This window comes from Sabethes cyaneus, chromosome 2 (assembly GCF_943734655.1).
Source record: "Sabethes cyaneus chromosome 2, idSabCyanKW18_F2, whole genome shotgun sequence".
Classification (NCBI taxonomy): domain Eukaryota; kingdom Metazoa; phylum Arthropoda; class Insecta; order Diptera; family Culicidae; genus Sabethes; species Sabethes cyaneus.
The window spans coordinates 65,301,967-65,323,937 of record NC_071354.1 but is presented as its reverse complement, the minus strand read 5'-3'; the positions used below and the strand labels follow the sequence as shown (position 1 = coordinate 65,323,937).

Here is a 21,971-nt window from a genome sequence, read left to right as displayed (position 1 = left end):
AACAAGAAATGAATCCCATGAAAACCCCATCATCCCTATTTTTATTAATAAACTCCACTAAATTGACAGATTATTTGATGGAAAAAGGTTACAGTATAGATTATATGGCTTTAAACGTTTTGTATCCATGAGCAGTGCAGTGTACCATTATGTTTTGCTGATAATAATAATAGAAATAACTTTTATCAAATAATACTGTTACTGGTAGTTCGATACTTATCAAACTTGTACCAAAATCTGAATAATGGAATAATTCAAGTTTCCACCACTACTGGTACTACCACTAGTACTGGTACGACTACCCTATTTTACTTCTGGGAGATTTGATTTCATTCAGTCACGGCCCTGGCGAAGTCATTTACTAGAAGGTGAATTCGAATCAAAATGTGCGTATCGTTTCAAAATTAGTGGTAATATAATAACAAAAATAAATAGTCAAAACCCGCCCGTAAAAGAGATGTCATTAATTCAACTAGTAGCAGCGTCAACATCGAAAACGGAGTGCCAATTTTTCACCGCTAGGGAATACACTTCTTGTATTTTGTTTTTTAATTTGATTTTTTTACACAGGTTAATTATGTGTGCAATTTGATTGATATTTATCGGTAAACATGAAAAAAGCTTTCCTTTTAGAGACACTTGTGCGCATTTCGGGGGTTTAAGAGTTTCCTTCCACCATTCGGATCCTTCCATGTAATAATCAATTTCGATGTACCAGCTTTAACCCACGTGATGATTTGGCGTATCTGCGCACAAGTGTGTCTGCTTGTGGGTCCGCCCAACCCCTTTTGGTCCTTCTGTAACAGCATTAATGTGCTATTCATTTGATAATCAAATTTGGATCTACTGTAAGTAGTAGGTAAACATACACTGGCAAGTTCTTAAAATGATGATGGATTTCCCCCTTTCTACTTACTATCTTACTATATGAAAAATGCTTTCCTTTTTCTTTACGTTTTGGCGTCGTGCGCCGTTAATGCTAATAATAGCTAATAGCCAACAGAACACTAGCCATTCAACATCAAGAGCGATGTTAAAACCATGCAAGATAAGCCGCTATTTGTGCTCAATCTCCGTCGCGTTTCGAAGAAACTTGAGACAGTCCCCGGACGTGCATGATACACAACACTCGGTCCAATGTTACTCTGAGCCCTCGCCTCAGTTTATATGGAAAACCGTACCATAGCTTTTTTTTCGGTCGACTGTATCGTATGCCGCTTTGAAATCTGTCGGGTGGTTTAAATTTATCGGCACTTCAACAAAACCTGTCTGGTAGCTTAATTTGAAATCGATTTTAGGTCCTGGTCAACTTCCGCTAGTGACAGATCCAGAGGGTACATACGAAGCATGTTAGATTATACCGTATGATTCTTGTTTGCCATCTTGGCTTTTGGTTTTCAAGTAAAACCCAAAAAAATAACTTTAGAATAGATGATACAATAGATGGATTAAAAAGATTGTACGGAAAATATTTTGATTCACTAGATGGCTGTACATACATTTTCCACTATCTAACTCTTTAGCAAATAACAGACGATAGTGCATCCAGAGGTGTTTAGATAAAGCGTACTGAATGCAATCTCATTTACGACAAATAAGCGGATTACCATTAACTGACAGTAAGCTTTCCGAGCAGAAAAATACAATTGTCAACAAGTAAGTTACATGAAGTAAATAAGTTTTGTTCACAAGCATTGTTTTCCTGCTTTTTGTTGTTGAATGGAAAATTGTCACCATGCACCCAGAAGGTTACACTCATTCCACGCCACCACTATTTAAGCGCTTTTTAGTAGCAGTAAAAACGCGCATTCAATCAAGAAATAAAATTACCTCATTTTGCGCATAACAGAGAAATTATCTTCCGAAAGTTTCCTGTTTGACTTAGGCCAGACGGACGCAGAGCTAAACGATCATTTACGCAGCTTTTTTCCAGTCTTGTTTACATTCAAGGCGCCCATGCTTGCGTAACGTGCGTTTCTGCGACGCCCGGTTGACGGCCTCGATTTCAGGCTTAAAACTTGATTGCTTTTTCCGTCAACTGACGCAGGCTGCGTCCGGTGACGGATGTCGCCGTAAAATTCCGAGACTAAAACTAAAATGTTTTGATCCCCAGGACAGGACAGATGAAATCTCATCGGTGCAGCATGGTATTATATAGGTCACACCGGATGTCGGGTCCAATTTAGGTTGGATTTCGCAGCCAAACTCGTTTACATACCTTCATTGTGCAGTGCTGCCGGGTTGATGTGTGTCATCGATGTAGGTTGTGAAAGCCTCCGTGCAAAATAGTGGGCAATTACGATACATACTCAAGAATGATGAGGGTACAGTGTATAATAGTCTCATCGAATGAACGAGATGAGCCACAGTGACACAATTTTATAGTACGGCTTGAGAAAGCGAAACTGCTATTGCCATTCGCCATCCGGTGAATGCTGGAGAGCCGTCCGTCGAGGAAGCAATGTTGGAATGATCGTTGCAAAATACAAGTATTTCAGGTTTAAGATCTGAGCGTTTTACATCAATACACCGTTGAAAAGGAATATCTGAATGAGGTGTAGTTATGCGGCCGTCAGTTATCTAATTATTTCACTCGGAGGACACTTGCCGTGAAAATTTCTCTCGACCCCCGAAATGGTCATCAATAAATAATAGCGACGCAAACAAATACCTCGTTCATAGCCGAGTTGGCTCTTGTGGCCACAATGGAGCATACAAACAACAATTCCACACTTACCACCTTGACGGCTAGACGCAATACTAAAAAGTAAAAACTGCTTGCAACATCGATTATTCATACTTTTACTTCTCGCTTGGCGGTTCGCATTTTCATGCTTTTTTTCGCCGCTTCGCTACCTTTTTGCACGGCGAATGATTTTTTTTCTGCTATTGAGCTTTGCGCCGGTCACTTGTCTTATACTTTTGAGAAAGATAAAATTGGAGTCAATGTAATTGCATTATCGCCTTCGCCACAAGCGAAACTTCCCACCGCCAAATATCACCAGATTTGGGTTAATGATACCACATGGAAGAGCACTTCCATCCTTGTTCATGGTCCGGGTGAGATGCAATGGTTTGTGCTACTTTTGCGGTTTGTTTCTCATAACCGATGAAACACGGTGAAAACACGGACGGTGTTATTTTTCGTTGACCTACGAGCATTGAATCTTTATGCACCGAACCGGCACTGCATTAATTTTAAGTGATGATCACGTAAAGCTGGAATGGTTGCGACCATTGATAGGTTACGTGATGCAGTTATTTAGTACTCCAGTGAGTGATTTCTATCGCTGTGCTATACTTATAATCTATGCTACTTCTTTGATTGCTATTTTCAGGTTATCATATTTTTAAGCAAAATGTTTGGATGTGCTTTGAATGAAGCTAGAAAAGCGACAAGTTGTTGGCCTTGGGGTTTAGCAACACTTTAAAAACACTCCATGGAATACAAATAGGTTGTTAAAGCTGCACTAATTTAGATTTATATGCAAAATTAACACCACCACTAGCTGGAACTCGACTATTGCAGAATACAGACCATCGTTAATCGTAATAATACGCAGAATCGAAACAGAACGAACGAACGCAGATAAATTCTACACGACATTGCAACATGACAGAAACAAAACAATCCAGTGTTGTTTGAGAATCACTTTAAAAAACAATTCAACTGGTAGGTAGTAGGTACCAGTATGGTACATACTTGGTGGTAGTAACGACGGCAGAAGCAGTCACGCGATTTTGGTTCGGCCGACCCGCCATCGTCGTCACGCCGCAGCGCCCTGTTGTGACAGTCAGTTTGGAGTGCGTTACTTGCGCTTACTATATTTATTTTCATCGTTCATGGCAAGCATGTTCGTGACTTATCATTGGCTTACTTCGAATTATCGCTTTATTTTTTTTTATTTTTTACTAAAGCGACTATATAACGCGTGCCCTATCAGCTCGCAATCAATCCTAATTGGCAGTATGTGCTGCGAAGTGTCGGCAGTGCGTCGATTGGAAAACTTAGTCGTAACCTTGACTAACCTGCAGGCACAGAAAGAAAGTGCGACATGTACCTATCAGTTAGTCTAGCATTGCAGATTGACCTTTGCAATGAAATTTTTGATGTCATTGCTTCATGCAATGTTTTCATGAGCTAACGTAATCAAAATATTTTTACATTTGAAGCAAATAAAGTTGAAACTTCTTTACATTGTATGCATGAGCCTACATAATGGTATTTGTTAAGCCTGCGTAGAAATGAGAGTTTTTTTCGCTTTGACGACGAATGCCAAAATTAGTGCAAATTGCGTAGTAGCTACTCATATCAGTTTTAAATGAAAGTTGAGGGCACAAAGAAAAGACTTCCAAGCTGGACTGTTTGCTTGAGCGAATCCTATGTTGGCATAGCTACTGGCATACATATGTATATAAGGGGCATTATTCAAAATTTTTGGAAAAACGAGCCAAAGGATCCCAAAACATCATGAAATCTCAGCAATTCTATGAAATAAAGGAATGTCGAAATTTAAAAGTGTTCTGATTTTGTTCAAATTTTGGGTCGTCGTCAGCATAGAGACTAGTGTTATTTCAAGCAGCCAACTCCATTCAACTCAATCGTGGGCACTTCATCGCCAATTTCCCAAGTGTTTCAGCAACCGACCTGTGTGAACCATCTCGTACGTTGGGCCCCTCTACTGTCGGCGAGGTTGTTGAAGAGAACCGTTTTCGCCGCACTGTCGTCCAGCATCCTTGCGATTGCGGCGTGCCCGGCGTATTGTAGCCAGACTGGCAGTTGGCCGGACTGGCCCCCGCCAGGGGCGCCTGCTCTTGAGGGCGCCAAAACGGGCCTGAACTACAGCAACGTATACATCAAAAATGGATTAACTTCGGATGGCGATGAAAAAACTAGAAAAGATAATGCATTGAACCAACATTTCCCTAAATCCTAAGTTTATTAAGCCTTCTACAAAAATACTTTACTGCTAGACTGCCTTACGACAGCTGCTCGTACCCTTAGTGGCAACTTCCGGTAGGTTCATACTGTATATCTTCCCGTTCCCCGCAAGCCCCGAAGAATAGAACAGCGACTTGGACATTTCCTTCTTGCTGGTTGTAAGCCACATAAGGACCTTCTTCAGGAATTTGGTGCACGAGATATATTTGATGTCAGCGCCTAACTCTTCGGTGGGAGACGTAAACTACCCGTCGACCATTATGGCGCGTAGCCGGTGATGTTTGCCGCTTATGCCGCTTCTTCTGGGTGATTGCTTGCTGCAGTCTCCTTTTGACCAGCGCCTCTGTGGTTCAAAGGTACATGGGTAGTGTTCGACATCGGAACGAAAATTGAAGTCCGGGTTCCGGTCCGGTCCGGTCCGGTAAAAAATCGGAACGAAATTTTTAGGTCCGATTTCGTTCCGGTCCGATTTAGCTCTGTTCCGGTTCCGGTCCGATTCCGGTCCGGAAGTCCGAAATTGTCCGGATGCAAAATTTACCAATTTTTAAAAAATAGGTAAATGTCAAAGGTAAAGCTTTGAATGTGTAGAACCTTCTGTAACTTCTAAACGCTAACCGGCCTGAAATGGACCATTTAAAAAAATTGATTAACTGGTGCTTGGTAGCTTACCCATCATGGAATGGTGCACTTTCAGACATAAAAGTCAGATTTTAATTAAAAAATTGTTTTTCAACCGTCAGTTTATGCTCTTTTTAATGAAAATTAATTTAAATTCGCGATTTTTTATTTTCCCGGAAATTTTAAATCAAATTTTCCAGTTTTCTCGGACATCACTTGCTTCAAAAGTTTATAGCTCTTGAACAATTTGTTTTATGAAACGGCGAACAAAATCTCAGCCATTTAGCAAAGCATATCAGCATATTTCTCAAAATTTTCCACGGTGGTGGAAAACTCCTGTAGAAAAATAAAATCACTGCAGTGAAATTTTTGACACTAACACTAAGAAAAAAATACAGTGGACTCTTGGAAAAGTTAACTCTCTGAAAAATTAATTGTTCAGAAAAGTTAAGCGAATATTAGCTCCCATGCAACACTCTAAAAAGTTAATGTTTGCCTTAACTTTTCTGAGAGTTTAAATTTTTTGGTTATCCAAAGCGTTCATTCACACACCTGTGTTTTCCTTCAATCTTTATTTCTCATTTTTGAATTCCTAACGCATTTTCACAGTTTAATACAGAGTCTCATCATAACTGGGATTAAATTAAACTCTTGTAGCGGACAGTTATAGCAACAGTTCAATACGGGCACATACTTATCTTAGGATTTTTGGAAAAGCGCAAACTTAGATTGAATTTTAAATGCAAAAGAAGCAATAGCAGGGACGAAACCGACTATTTTAAATTTACTGAAAGGAACTAAGTATTATTTTATAAAGATGTTTTTTTCGTTTTGTTTTCTTTTTTTCGGGTTATCCAACTGGTCGCTTAATCTCTATAAACCTATAAAAATGGATTTCTGTCTGTCGGTATGTTCCTTACAGAATCGAAAACTACTGAACCGTTCGGCTTGAAAATTTACATGTAGGCGTTTTTGGGGCCGAGGAAGGTTCTTATGATGGTTAGAGACCCTTCCCCTCACTAAGAGGGAGGGCTCCCATACAAATGAAACACAAATTTCTGCATAACTCGAGAACTAATCAAGCAAACGGAACCAAATTCGGCATGTGAAGGTTTTGGGAGCATGAGCATGAGCATGAACGACCACACACATCGTAGTTGCACCTCCGTGATTGATCTGAGCTAATGAAGTTGCACAGGGAACCACACAGATAGCATTTCGGGAAAGTTGACTATCGTCAATGTGTAACAATTCAGTAGCAGTAGCAGTAGTATAAAGTTGTATATAGATCAATAACGGCGCCGGCCACGTCCTTGTGATCGTTAGGAAAGGAAAGGATTGTTAGTTCAACATTCGCTGTTATGAGTCCAAGTTTACCTCTGCATCTCCACGAATGTCACGGGAAGAAGGATTGTGTTAGTATGAGTATGATCAGATCTGGATTCACTGTGGTAAGTGATGCGATCACGTGATTTATTAAAAGTACTTCAAACAGCAAATAGAAACGAAACCCATGGCTTCCGGCCACTGGTAAAATAATCCGCGTAACGGCATGTGAAGGTTTTGGGAGGCAAGATTTTTTTTCTATGGTGAATTAGGACTCCTCCCCACTTTAGGAGGGGAATTAGGGCCCCTCCCCACTTCTCCTACACAAATGAAATACAAATTTCCTTTTAACTTGAGAACTAATTAAGCAAATGGAACCAAAGTTGGCATGTGAAGGTTTTTGGAGGCAAGAATTTTTTTATATGATGAATTAGGACCCCTTCCCACTTTAGGAGGAGGCTCCTATACAAATGTAATACATATTTCCTCATAACTCGAGAACTGATCAGGCAAATGAAACAAACTTTGGCATATGGGTATTTTTGGAGACAAGAGTTTTTTTTTATGGTGCATTGAAACCCTTCCTTTCTTTAGGAGGGGAATTATGACCCCTCCCCCCTTTAGGAGGGGGGGGCTCCCATACAAAGGAAATACAAATTTCCTCATAACTCAGGAACTAATCAAGCAAATGGAACCAAATTTGGCATGTGGGGGATTTTGCAGGCAGGATTTTTTTATGATGGTTTGAGACCCCTCGCCCCTGTGGTAGGGGAATAAGAACTCTCATACAAACTCAGCTAATCGAACTCGAGAAATTTTAGACTCTTCCTTAAAACATAACAGACAATAACAAGACCACCAAAAACTTTCTGCAGCCGCCCGCAGAAATCAGCTATGCCCAGGTTTATTTGTTTTCCTAAGTCTACTGACCTCTATTACTTTCCTTCAGTTGGGTCCGGACGAGCGACAACGAGCAAGGAGAGGATCACCCCGAGGATCGAAATGGTACTTTTCATGAAAAGGTTTCCCGTGAAATGGTACATTCCGCGTAAGGTTTTTCACGAAATGGTATTAGGCAAAATGTTATACAATCACGGCGAATATTTAAGTGCTATCCGCTTTATTTAATCTGGCTAAGTAACAGGGGGATTGTTTTCTACTTTATTGTGAGGAAAACTTGCTAAACTCGAGATTGTGACAGATTCACGATTTATGTACAACACATTTTAATTTGTGGCAATACGAAGTTTGCCGGGTCAGCTAGTAGCGTTTAAAACTCTGCGCCGGGTCCATTTGTAATATTAACGAAGTGTCAGGGAGACCTCAAACATCAGTTCTACTTGACGAGACAGGCAATGTCGCCCACTAAAACACAGGTAGAACCCCAAGCATAGTCGTCACGCCTATGCCCGCAGGCGGAGGCGTTCCGGCCCTGCGCGGACTCCACGAACTGACTCTAAGTTCTCTCTGCCAAAGGCCGGAATGCCATACTTTAAATATAATGATGATGATGATGATGCTGATGAGAAGAAAAATGATAGATCGGATTTGTTAATGTGCTTTGGACTTTTTGTACTACTTGAGTTAGACTAATCTCATGTTTTTAGTCTTGACCTTGAAATGCGGTCATACTTGAGTTGTAAAATGTAGTATAGTGAACAAGTGGATTCGTCAGCCCCGTCTGACACCGATTCTCAACCGCGCGCCCGCTTTCAATTTTCTAACTCAAACAACCACAAATGATCTAATAGGAAAGACAAATTTCGGAGCATTGGCGGTTATCAACTTATCAGGGCAAATTGAATCTTTCATTCCCCCAGCATTTATGCACTGTCCCAAGATACAAAGTAAATTGAGCGCAGCACAACCCGGACGTTCGCGGTAGTCGAGAGGAGTTGGAGCTTATAAAGCTTTATAGAGACGCACTCGTCTTCCAACCCTCGAGAACAAAGAGCTAATGCAGTAAAGCTGTGGGCTTAAACGTCTCTCTAAGACTCAACCCCTCCACATCGACAGACCCCGCGGCCGGCCACAGAGCACAGGACAGCCACGAGACCAGTGCGAAAATCCAGCAGCATCGCCCAGCCGAGACTCGAACACACGACACGAATTGACCTAATTTTCCCATCTGCTACCTAAGTACTTCTATTATTATACCAGTAATCATTGTAGAGTTGTCCTTCGGCATTCAACCGGATCTGGTAACCCGCTTACATCCCCTTACTAACCCTAAGTCCCCGATCGACCCAATCAATCCAACATTTTGCGGAGATATTTGTGACAGCTGTGATAAATAGAGATGAATCCCAGAAACATTCATCTATTTATTATCAGAGATTCCCATACTGGACACATTTGGTAAATTTTTACCCCGTGTCCCACTTGAAATTACAAAAGTATTTTGACATACATTGACAACCCACATTCAGAAGTAAACGTGACCGCTGCTCATTTACTGATTAGTTAAAAAGCCCTACACCACGACAAGGTTCAGTTTTATCGGGGGGAAGCATTATTTCATAAAGATCTTGCTACATATTTCTTTGCGTTACAACTTCCAGATACCTAAAAATAAGTATCCTGCATCCGAGAATATATTTTTCGATTTTGTGTTTATCATTTTCAATTACTCTTAGGACTACTCAGAAAAGGCAATACTTCGAAAAAGCTAGCCGACCCATTCATTAACTTTTCCGAAAGTCCACTGTATTTCAAAATTTCTTAAGACTTAGATCATGGGTTTTCCAACATTTCCTTAAAATTTTGCACCGTCATAGAAAATCATGTGGAAAACTTGTTCCAATAATATTTTTCCTGGATTGCTGAGAAAATTTTATTACATTTTCATAAAAAAAATTGTTCTGCAATGCTTAATTTTAAAACTATAAACTTTCGAAATAAGTGATGTTCGAAAAAATCGAAAAATTTCTAGTGGAGTTTTCTGGGAAAATAGGATAACATATTGTTTTCATTAAAAAGTTAACATCCTATACTCGTAAGCAAAATTTCATGAAAATCTGAGCCTCTTCGGCCCAAACCTATACGATAATTTTGAAAAATCTGATGAAACTTTTGAGTTATCTTTCATATTGGACCATAAGCGTCGGACCATAATATCGGTTACCTATGGCATTACCGAGAAGATGAAGTGCCATAATTACATAACTTTTTGAAATTAAATTTTGAGGGATCATAAGGCACGAGCGCACGAGCCGTTGCTGCGAAACGTTCGGTTTTAAGACCCACAGATATTTGCTAATTTTTAAAAACTAAATCGATTAGTTGGACTTGTTTTGGAGCCTTAAACAGAAAGTGTATTACTGCTAGCGAAATTATTGTCTTTCCTCAATACTGAGGAAGTTAAAGGAAATTAGTTTTAAACATATAAAGTAAGTCCTAGTCATCGTTTCCACTGCGGTCAGTTTTACGATCAAAAGTGCTCCGGACTTTTCCGGACTTTCAACGGAAGACCTGGTCCGGTCCGGTTCCGGAACGCTTCGTTCCGGTTCCGGTCCGATAAAAAATCGGACTCTAAAATTTCGTTCCGATCGGACTTCGGACCGGACATCGGACCGGACTTTCCGGACTTTACCCGGTCCGATGTCGATCACTATACATGGGTACCAGCGAGCCACATGCCCTGACGAGTGTTGTGGGTTAGAATCCGGTTATAATCTATGATTATAGCTTGGTTCGACCCATGCACCTTTCAGCATTGGACAAAAGGTGGGAGTCACTACTTTCCCCTACCGTCCCTTCATCAATTGTAGAACCACCGTTTCAAAAAATATTAATATATATGCTTGACTGCATTTCAAGGTCAAGACTTAAAACACGAGCTTGGTCTATTTCACAGGAACGGAGCCTTTCCCGAAAACCCGCCCCGAGAATCGCGGCTAACACGTAAGCGTTGAATGTTCTGCTTCTTGTACTTTTTCGCGTGAGAGTGGGCATCGTTGGCTTTTCGCTCGATTTGCAATACGGATCCGGCCTTAGAGGCTGTCTCTCCATAGAGGACTTCCCCATAAACCGTTCTCACTCTTTTACCAACGCACACTGTAGTGATATAGCTGAAACGTCGATATCAGTGTATGGAGCGGAAAATATTGAGATATTCTACCGCTAGTATAATTTCTGGTTAATAACAGACCATCTATCAATAACTAATACTTCAGTTTGGTCTAGACATATACTAGCCTTGCACCTATCGACCACCAAGCGCTCGTTGGTAATCAAATTCCCTCATCCCTACACATTTCGGGTTTCGGTGTGTAGATTAATGACATTGGTTCTCATCCTCGTAGAACTTGTATGTCTTGTCAACCCGGAATAGTTATTCTGGCTCTTTACGATCTGTGTTCTACTTCTGGCGTATTTTCATCCTGTGCATCATGGCTAACTAGTTTCGTGTATATTTGGCCATATTCTCCGTACTGGAAATGTTCAGATAATTTTACTTATCCCTTGTTGTTACCTCCGCCGCACCACGGCTCTTCACCTAGTACGGTGATAGCGGCCCCTTCAATGGCTGAGCGTATTCTTCCCCAACCATTTTCGAGAATTGAAGCACCAGGCGGTGCCTCACCTCATGGGTTGGCTATCCACGCCGGATCGTGAATGCAACATCCTCAGTAGACACATCCTCCTCTTGACCGTTTTCCAATCTGTCACGCGATCGTGTATCCTGCCCAACATGCAATGCTAGACGTACGTGTGGGACAGTTTACTACTATATAGATGTTGAAGCTGCTATCAGAGGAATTAAATCTTCGGCTGCCGCAGGGACTGATGGATTTCTTACGCTTGTTTTGAGGAGGTTTGCGAGATCTCTGTGCGAACCATTGCGTTTCATTTGCAACAGCTCATTGAGTCGATCTATGTTTTCGGATAGCTGGAAGAATTCGATCATGTTTCCAATGTTCAAAAAGGGACTTACTTAACCGTCCGTGTCTGCCGATCCGGCAGAACAAAGGGATGAAATCAGAGATCTCCACTGTTGATGGTTATCCGCCATAGCTTTTGCCTGTCGCCAGGACAGGTTCTCGTCTACAGCCCGGATGTCGTTGGCTAAGCCATGAGCCTCTGGGTCTGCCTCTTCTACGCTGTCCTTGCGGATTCCAGTCGAGTGCCTCTCTGCAGATCTCGTTCACTGCTTTCCTCAAGGTATGACCGATTCACTTCCACCTACGTTCACGAATTTCTGTTGCTATCGGCCGTTGATGACATGGACGATGGAGTTCCTCATTTGATATCCAGTTGTCAGGTCACCAGGCATGAATGATATATCGCAGGCACCGGTTAATGAATACCTGCAGTTTTTGTGTTGTATCCGCTGAGACGCGATACGGATTTAACGTTTGAATTGAAAATTCGGGTTTTCGTATGTAGAGTGATCTGGTTTGAGCGCCCAATGTTTTGCAGACCTGCGAGGGCACCCCTGACCTTACTGATCCGTGTGGCTATATCAGTCTCGGTACCACCATCGGGCGTTGTCTGGCTACCAAGATATTGAAAGACGTCTACCCGCTCAACTGGTTGTCCCGCTACTGTGAAGTTGGATGGATTGTCAGTGTCCACTACCATAGACTTGGTTTTTGCTACGTTGGCTATCAGACCTGCTGCCTGGAAGCTCTCGGAGAGGTCATCTAACTTGCTAACTAAACCATAACGATGAGAAACAGAAGCGGTGATAAAATTCAGCCCTGTCTCACGTCAACAGTAACCCTTATAGGGTCAGCAAAGTTTCTTGATTTTTTTACATTCGAGCTTATAAGCAAAACCTCGACTTTAAAATTCTTTTAGCCACAACATAGCTTTCTTCTCTTGCTTTAATAGAGGCTGAGCCATTGTTTTACTCTATAATTTTCGTTTCTCAAGATATTTTCATAATTTCATTTCATTCCTCCGCACACATTGTTCCGCCAATCGGCTGCGGATTACGGATAATGTCAAGTGTTTTCTTGTCCGGTAGCAAAGAGCGTAAACCGACCCTGCGACAGTGAAGAGGGGAGTCTCCGTATTGCTGTGTGTGTGCTCTACCCGCTACTTATTGGGATCAAACATTTGCATGAATCCTTCCTTCTCTATCAGCATACAACCTTGGCTTCCACCCTATGCAGAAGCTTGCCTAATACACAGAAATCGTTTCCATTCGGATCGGTCCATGGCTGCTCGTTTCCAGCCTGCAGTTCGTGTAGGATGCGCAAGTTGGCTTCCATTTGGTAGCTCCATCTTGCCCGGCTTCCATTTATGAATTATGTCAGACATTTCTAACTATTGCGTGTCCAAAAACACCCATATCGCAAGGTGCAACTGCGCCACCTTAAATTTAAGAATTCACCGAATATCAATTCTTGGTTTCTACTTCCTTTCAAGTTAAGACAAAGTTAAATCGACGCATTTTTTTTTGTTTATTAACACCAAATTGAGCCTACATCCATTTTCTCCGGGGCCTTTTACTATAAAAATAAAAATCCAAATCATCAGTCGACAACAACAAAAAACTCCAGTTCAGCTATACTTACTAGTAAGTATGCGTCACACCCCGCTGTCAATTAAAAGGCACTAACAAGCCCCGATAGTAAACGAGAAGATAACACAACACAGCACAGTACGAACAATTATGCAAGCTGGTGAAGCGGAAAACTGTCATTCCATCCAATCGTGCCGATCTGGAATAGGCAGACAACTGGTATGTCGCGATGCGGCGGAATGTCTTGTTTTTCCGCCGAACTCGAAATGGCAACCCGGCACGCAAACTCGCAGCAGCAGCAGCAGCAACGTTGTTCGTTAATCGTTTTGTCGTTAAGACCAGTTTAACATTAAGGTCACATTAAGGCCATCATTTCAGCCGACGACGACGATGACGACGACGCAAGTGCGCTCGATTCACTTTTTCTCAATCTCTCGGAAAATGATAATTACAATGTTGAAGATGCGCATCGCTGAATCCGCCGGCAGGAACTTTCTCGCTACTATCCGCGTCGAGTAAATGTTTGACAAGCCATCAGCTGGCGACAGTCGGTGGGTTGCACTTCCGTCTTACTTCCTAGGACCGGTTTCGTGAAGAGCAAAATACGTTACTATTCAACCGATCGGGGATCTCTTGCTTCCTGGTCCATGGTCGAGTTCCATTCGCACGGCGTTTTCACTTTCAAGCACGTGTTTTGACCGCTCACGTCTCTTTGCTAGGAGAATCGTTGTCTATCAGCCGCAGAGCGGCGCAGCGTCGCTCTCGCAACATGTAACTAATTTTTCCTGTTTTCTTTGTTCCAGACTCATAACTGACCTGCTGGTGCTGCATCGCGGGTCCATCACTCACTGCGCACACCTAACTCATTCCACTCCTCATGGTACCAGCGAACCGTACACAATGAGTCAGTACTATTTCCCGATCGTTCTGGTATTTCTTCTGGAGTTACTACGAATTACTCAGTGTAAGTTGGTGTTATTAAAACTTTCAAATTTGATCTAATCAATCCAACCAATTTCAGCACACCCGTTCTTCAGTTCTTCAAACCCTAATCAACGACGACCGCAGGTGGAATGGCAACAACCGGAGGATACCTGGAATATCCAATCGATACCACGAAGTGTCCTGCCGCTGCTTCAAAACCAACACAATGACCATCAATTACCACCGACAAGTTATCAGCTGATCGATTCAGATAATCACGACGACAAACTGCTCAAGCAGTTGATAGAAATCAGAGAAAATGCCACCGCCCGGACACTATTCTATCACAACAAAGAAGAGTCTCATCTGCCTCCACTGCTCACAAAGACCATCAAGTATTTCAACTTGCAGCAGGTGGCTTTTGAGCTGGAGACTAGCGTGATGTCACAAGTATCGTGCACAGCATGCAAAGCAGGAGCAGGTCTACTTCAGCATTACATCAAAACCGGTAAAAGTAAGGAAGAGATCATCAAAACGATCTACCAGTACTGCGTGAACCTGAAAATTCAATCGCCGCGCGTCTGTGAAGGTGTCAGTCAGCTATTTGGCGTGGAGGTCATCTACGTTTTAAAACGGGTCACCATCGGACCGGACGAGATTTGCAGTTTCATCATCGGAGATGCCTGCGGCGACATCTACAATCCTTACCACGAGTGGGAGGTAGATTTTCCTCCGGTTCAGAAACCAGACGTACGTGAGCTAGCACTTCCGAAGGAAGCAGCACCCGTATTCAAAGTGCTTCATCTCTCCGACACACATTTTGATCCATACTACGCGGAAGGTTCGAATGCGGATTGTAATGAGCCCCTTTGCTGCCGGCTAACCAACGGTCGACCTACGACACCGAATGGTGCTGCTGGCAAGTGGGGAGACTATCGGAAATGTGACACCCCGCAACGGACGGTCGAACACATGTTGAACCATATTGCAGAGACGCACTCGGATATCGATTTCATAATCTGGACCGGCGATCTTCCGCCGCACGACGTGTGGAATCAAACAAAAGAAGAAAATCTGAAGGTTTTGAAGGAAACCGTGAAGCAGATGTCTGAGAAATTTCCGGGAATACCCATTTTTCCGGCATTGGGAAACCACGAAAGCGCTCCCGTGAACAGTTTCCCTCCACCCTACGTGCAACAGGTGGACAGCTCGATCTCCTGGTTGTACGACGAACTGGACATCCAGTGGCGACGTTGGCTACCGGCTAGCGTGTCGCACACCGTTCGACGCGGTGCATTCTACTCCGTACTAGTCAGACCCGGGTATCGAATCATCTCGATGAACATGAACTACTGCAACAACAAAAACTGGTGGCTGTTGTTAAATTCGACCGATCCAGCGACGGAACTGCAGTGGTTCATCTACGAACTGCAGAGTGCCGAATTTGCCAACGAAAAAGTGCACGTAATCGGTCACATTCCACCCGGACATTCGGATTGTCTGAAAGTTTGGAGCCGAAACTACTACAAAATTGTGTCCCGCTACGAGAGCACTATTGTGGCGCAATTCTTCGGTCATACGCACTTCGACGAGTTCGAGGTGTTTTACGATCCGCACGACTTGAGTGAGTGTTTGGTGTTATTCAGCTCCATAGTAGCTGTTGTATAGCTAATCTCAATTGTTGTATTGCTAATATTCAGAAAACAACGTTTGTTAGATCCAACGATATCTAACGTTTAATTTATCTGTTTATTTTAGGTAGAGCCACCAGCATAGCATACATTGGGCCTTCAGTAACTCCATACAATGACCTTAATCCGGGTTACAGGATCTACTACATCGACGGTGATCATGACGACACCACAAGGGTTGGTTAAAAGCTGGATATGAACGCGGATTCGCTAAAAAAATTCTTTTATTTTCAGCTGGTAGTTGACCATGAATCCTGGATAATGAACCTAAAAGAAGCTAACCTGTACGATTTCCCAATCTGGTACAAACTGTACTCGACGCGAGCAGCGTACGCCATGCGGGGCCTCCGACCGGTCGATTGGGACGTGCTGATCAACAACATGACTGATAACAAGGAACTGTTTGATCTTTACTACAAGTGAGTCTCATTTTGGCTTTTATTTTCAAAGGATTTCTTATTTTTCATTCGTGTAAACTCGCCTGGCAGACACTACTGGAAAAACTCCCCGGTCCGGCCGGAGTGCGACTACGAGTGCCGCAAGCGGATACTGTGCGACGCCAAGAGTGGGCGAAGCCACGACCGGAAGTACTTCTGCGAGGACGTCGAAGCCAAAATCGACGAAAACAACAAAGGCTGGAAGGAGTGGATCTTCAGCTCGATCACTTCTTCGTACGTAAAGTTTAAAAAGTTTTCCTAACCTGTGCCCCGCACATGTGTAGTTCATACTAACGCAATGCACATTTTTCTGCCTCACCTGTAAAATATCAAACAAAAAAATTAATTAATCATCTGCGTGTCCGCACAGCTTTCAATTGGTGTCAGTCGGAATCTTTGTCTAGTCAAGCGTTTTGTTTCTTTGGCTACGCAGCTTTTCCCCACATTGTAAAAATTAAACTTGCAATAAGATTGAAGGTTATTAATTCGATTTCGCACCGAAGGTAGCAAAAAGAAAAACTAAATTTATGGTGATGGTTTGGTATTTACAGCATAAGGCAAAAGCGTCCTCTAGGTGGTGGTGATGGCAAAATGACAGAGGCTGAACAAATCGAACAACTCCAGCTAGTGGAAGCTCAGGCGAAGAGTCGCCTGGAACCGAGCGTTCAGTTGGCAAAAGGTTAAGTTTTAATTTTAAGAACTTGTGCTTTTTCTATGTAAAGTTTATTTTTATGTAAACTTGTGAATCACATGATTTGTATATAATTTTGCTGTAATAAAGCTTCCTAGCATTAAGAATCAATCTGTTCGGTTTATTGCTTAAATTGATTGCTTGGTTGTGGGCCACCAGCGCACTTTGGCTTAACGGTAAATATTACAGATAAACTACAGCTTATAGACATCTGTATAACAAATTCCTTCGATTGTCCTAGGTTATCATATGCATTGTCGGGTCTAACGCGGATTTTCTGGCGCAAACGATGACACATCGACGGGCTGCCCCCGTTGAATAGCACGCTACCAACCACGTACCACACCGCGCAGCAAGCATACAGAAGGAAGCCAGCATTACCTCCTAATTGATATTAGAACCACAACTTCCTGGGACAGAAGAAAACTCATCTAACTAAAACACACGGCAATTAATTCCCGAATACCGCGGACACTATGGTGCAGAAGCGCACTCAAAGCCGTCTACAAGTCTACGTATAGGAGTAGAAACTAATTTCCGAAGAAACAAGCACTCTGAAGTAAAACCTTAAAAATGCCATTGATTATGAACGTGTTCATCGCTACTACTTGATAGTAGATCCATGGGAAGCTATGAAAAACACACTGAACAGATTGTGATAAGCGAATTGGTCGCAACTAGCATCATGAGATAACCTAATTGATATACCGAGAGAAGTTGCAGTTGAAGTTAACGAGAAAACATCGAGTGGACTACAGCCACTCCCCCACATTCATTCTATCCGAGTCGTCTAGTAGCTGCTATTACAAAGTCAGCGCTGAAAACAATGAATCCAATTGCAAAATAAAAATTGTAAATATTTAATTTGAATTTTACCAAAATAAATTATTTCTATTGTACAATGAGCATCTTCGATGTAAATTCTTCTTACACGAAAATATCACAACGAACTTGAAGAGTAATTATAATCAGTTGATCTTGATTGCTACCACTCCTCAGCAATGACGTCGCTAACGTCTTCGCTGCTTCCCGATGTAGTCTAGTGATTCTGCCGATAATGTCAATGTAATATTTGTTGAAAATCACGCTCCGCACCTCAATAACTGCGCAATTTTGAACAGCAGCCATGAAAGACCACCATCTTGACGAAGCTCTCTTTGGGATTCGAATGGACACGAAAATCCCTCCGAAATTTGCATCCTGCACGCGTTCCATCCATTGTAGCCTTAATCAGTCTGGTTAACTTAATGGACGAGCCGTTCTCGATCATCATTTTCCATAGCTCTTTTCGGTCAATGGTATCATATGCAGCTTCGAAGTCATCGAACAAATGGTGCGCGACCGCTTTCTCTACCCCAGGCATGTGATACGCATACAATCAGAGTTTAGTCAAAATCCTAAACGTTTTTGGTCATTCGTAAACAGTAAGCGTAAAGAAAGCGGTTTTCCGACCAGCATGTTTGTAGGAACTGAAAGTTCCAATGCGTTTGATGGCATCTGTACTTTGTTTGCGAAGCACTTTTCGATCGTATTTAATTCGACTTTGTCTAGCCCAATACAAGTGGAAAATGTCCTTCGTAAGATACGTAATGTAATAAACTTAAATAGTCTCAGTTTTTCTGATCAGGATGTACTTAAAGCTATAAAAAACCTAATACCGTCTACATCAACCGGTCCAGACGGTATTCCTACTATTGCACAGTGGTCCAAACAGCGAAATACGTGATCGTGTGATATTGCGCCGAAACTTAAAGTTTTTCGCATGTAGTGTCTTTAGAAACATTTCTTGGTATAACAAGCCCCTTCTTGTGAGAGAAATCTTTGAGTGATTAATTCCTTCAAAAGTGAGATACGAAATTTATTTTCTCGCATATTCTATATCTCGGTTTGGTACTTCTGACAAAGTTGTAGTAAATATCAATATAAACAACTTTGTCAAAGACACCATACTTGTATCTCTTCATGGAAATTATCTATGAAGCATTATTCGTGGACAAACCCTTCAAAACAGTTTTTAAACCCTGACTTATTCTGGTCAACTTTTACGTGTTCATAGTGTTCTAGAAAGTTGTTTATCTTGCTATAATCAACGTTTTTGTAGAACATGTAGTTTCGGAGAATTTGAGCTTTTTTGGTGAAAAACTGCAAGGTATTTTTTTTTTTTTTTTTTTTTTTCCTGTATGGACTCATCACTGCGACCAGTAAGTTAGATCTATTGTGATATCGCCCGGGTGTTTGTTGTATAACCCGCACTGCATTTATTTTAGCTATAGTCGCTATTGAGTGAGCGATATGCTTATTGAATTTCTTTTTTTATGCGTGCTTGTGTGTAATTGGGTACCCTTCTTTCAATGCTTTACTCTACTTTATCCACCTCGTTCCACATGACAGCGCACAGTCCCCAATTATAGTCATCCCTGGCGTAGCAAACCAGTGCATTTTTGCTACAAGGGTCTCATTTTTGCACTGTCAATAGGCCATATCGGGATAATATAGAACTCAGCATGAAGGAAGGGCGATGAGGGGCCTGAGAATAAACCCATGCTAAAGTCACTTTGACATCGAATGGCCTGATTCTACTAAGATTCGAACCCATGACCATTCGCTTGTCAAAGCAGACTCGGTAACCTTGCGGCTACAGAGCCCCCCAACTGCAAGGTATACAACCTTATGGGTTGTACGAAAGGGTGACGTAGGACTATATCAGATCATCAGATCATCAGATTAATGTAAACTGCATTTCTGGCATATGTATGTTTATAAGAATCTGTAAGTGCCATTGTGAATGTTTAAAAGAGAAGAGCGAAATAGTCAGATTCAATTCTTCATTTAATGGATGGTGGCTTTGAAAATACGTGGACGGGCGTTCATAACTTCAACGCGTGCAACCTTTGTGCATTGGCGGATATAGTGCACATTTATAGGGGGGGCTATAGTCCCCGGCATTTTTTTCGACCATTTTGTTTGTCGGCCAGGTCCATTTTTCCAGGGGGGCTAAATCTCTCCTAGGCCTCCCCAGTTCCGCCAATGCCTTTGAGCCATAGAAATTTCTTTTAAAAATCACTTGTGTGCATAATAAAGGTTGAAATGGTAATGAATGACCAATTTCCAAGGGGTCGGACACGCAGCACATTGTGCCGCGGCACTCCAGAGATATCAAGCGGCACACCTCCGGTTCAATTGTACATATGAAATGGGAGCACTGATAGTTGTCAAAATCAAGTAGCTGGCAGGCAGCCATGTTTTCGATGCCAACATGTTAGCGTTAACGTAAACGAGATATCATATATTCGCCACTCTTCACACAAGTTAAACAGCTCTTCAGCTGTCAGTGGGTCCCACGACTCCTGAGCCCGCAGTGATGTTAGCTCTTGTCAACGCAAAGCAAATGGCAGTTCGGCACTTTCGGTACAGCATCGGCACAGTTTGGCTCGTTTCAAGTCGCCTAACATAAAAACGGCTGTGCCGAGTGACCGACCCCTTGCCCATGTCTGCTTTATTTGTATGAGAGTTCTTACCACAGGGGTGAGGGATCTCAAACCATCATAAAATAAATCAATCTATACCTATAAAGAAGGATTTCTGTCTGTCTGTCTGTCTGTCTGTCTGTCTGTCTGTCTGTCTGTCTGTCTGTCTGTCTGTCTGTCTGTCTGTCTGTCTGTCTGTCTGTCTGTCTGTCTGTCTGTCTGTCTGTCTGTCTGTCTGTCTGTCTGTCTGTCTGTCTGTCTGTCTGTCTGTCTGTCTGTCTGTCTGTCTGTCTGTCTGTCTGTCTGTCTGTCTGTCTGTCTGTCTGTCTGTCTGTCTGTCTGTCTGTCTGTCTGTCTGTCTGTCTGTCTGTCTGTCTGTCTGTCTGTCTGTCTGTCTGTCTGTCTGTCTGTCTGTCTGTCTGTCTGTCTGTCTGTCTGTCTGTCTGTCTGTCTGTCTGTCTGTCTGTCTGTCTGTCTGTCTGTCTGTCTGTCTGTCTGTCTGTCTGTCTGTCTGTCTGTCTGTCTGTCTGTCTGTCTGTCTGTCTGTCTGTCTGTCTGTCTGTCTGTCTGTCTGTCTGTCTGTCTGTCTGTCTGTCTGTCTGTCTGTCTGTCTGTCTGTCTGTCTGTCTGTCTGTCTGTCTGTCTGTCTGTCTGTCTGTCTGTCTGTCTGTCTGTCTGTCTGTCTGTCTGTCTGTCTGTCTGTCTGTCTGTCTGTCTGTCTGTCTGTCTGTCTGTCTGTCTGTCTGTCTGTCTGTCTGTCTGTCTGTCTGTCTGTCTGTCTGTCTGTCTGTCTGTCTGTCTGTCTGTCTGTCTGTCTGTCTGTCTGTCTGTCTGTCTGTCTGTCTGTCTGTCTGTCTGTCTGTCTGTCTGTCTGTCTGTCTGTCTGTCTGTCTGTCTGTCTGTCTGTCTGTCTGTCTGTCTGTCTGTCTGTCTGTCTGTCTGTCTGTCTGTCTGTCTGTCTGTCTGTCTGTCTGTCTGTCTGTCTGTCTGTCTGTCTGTCTGTCTGTCTGTCTGTCTGTCTGTCTGTCTGTCTGTCTGTCTGTCTGTCTGTCTGTCTGTCTGTCTGTCTGTCTGTCTGTCTGTCTGTCTGTCTGTCTGTCTGTCTGTCTGTCTGTCTGTCTGTCTGTCTGTCTGTCTGTCTGTCTGTCTGTCTGTCTGTCTGTCTGTCTGTCTGTCTGTCTGTCTGTCTGTCTGTCTGTCTGTCTGTCTGTCTGTCTGTCTGTCTGTCTGTCTGTCTGTCTGTCTGTCTGTCTGTCTGTCTGTCTGTCTGTCTGTCTGTCTGTCTGTCTGTCTGTCTGTCTGTCTGTCTGTCTGTCTGTCTGTCTGTCTGTCTGTCTGTCTGTCTGTCTGTCTGTCTGTCTGTCTGTCTGTCTGTCTGTCTGTCTGTCTGTCTGTCTGTCTGT

General features: G+C 42.7%; 1 protein-coding gene across 4 annotated transcripts in view; it reads left to right on the top strand.

Moving 5' to 3' along the window:
* Positions 1-17,936, top strand: part of LOC128734345 (sphingomyelin phosphodiesterase) — a 64,797-nt gene extending 46,861 nt beyond the window's left edge. The window contains exons 3-9 of one of the 4 annotated variants that reach the window (XR_008411975.1): positions 14,162-14,322; positions 14,380-15,906; positions 16,041-16,150; positions 16,208-16,392; positions 16,462-16,644; positions 16,781-16,887; positions 16,962-17,072. Coding sequence is in view for 3 of the 4 variants with exons in the window: in XM_053828495.1 (XP_053684470.1) it covers positions 14,259-14,322; positions 14,380-15,906; positions 16,041-16,150; positions 16,208-16,392; positions 16,462-16,644; positions 16,962-17,094 (2,202 nt within the window). In the remaining variant the exon portion in view is untranslated. Of the gene's footprint in view, positions 1-14,161; positions 14,323-14,379; positions 15,907-16,040; positions 16,151-16,207; positions 16,393-16,461; positions 16,645-16,780; positions 17,175-17,342 lie in introns of those variants that run through there. The other 3 variants (XM_053828496.1, XM_053828495.1, XM_053828497.1) reach the window with 3 other exon arrangements.
* The last annotated feature ends 4,035 nt before the right edge of the window (positions 17,937-21,971 follow it).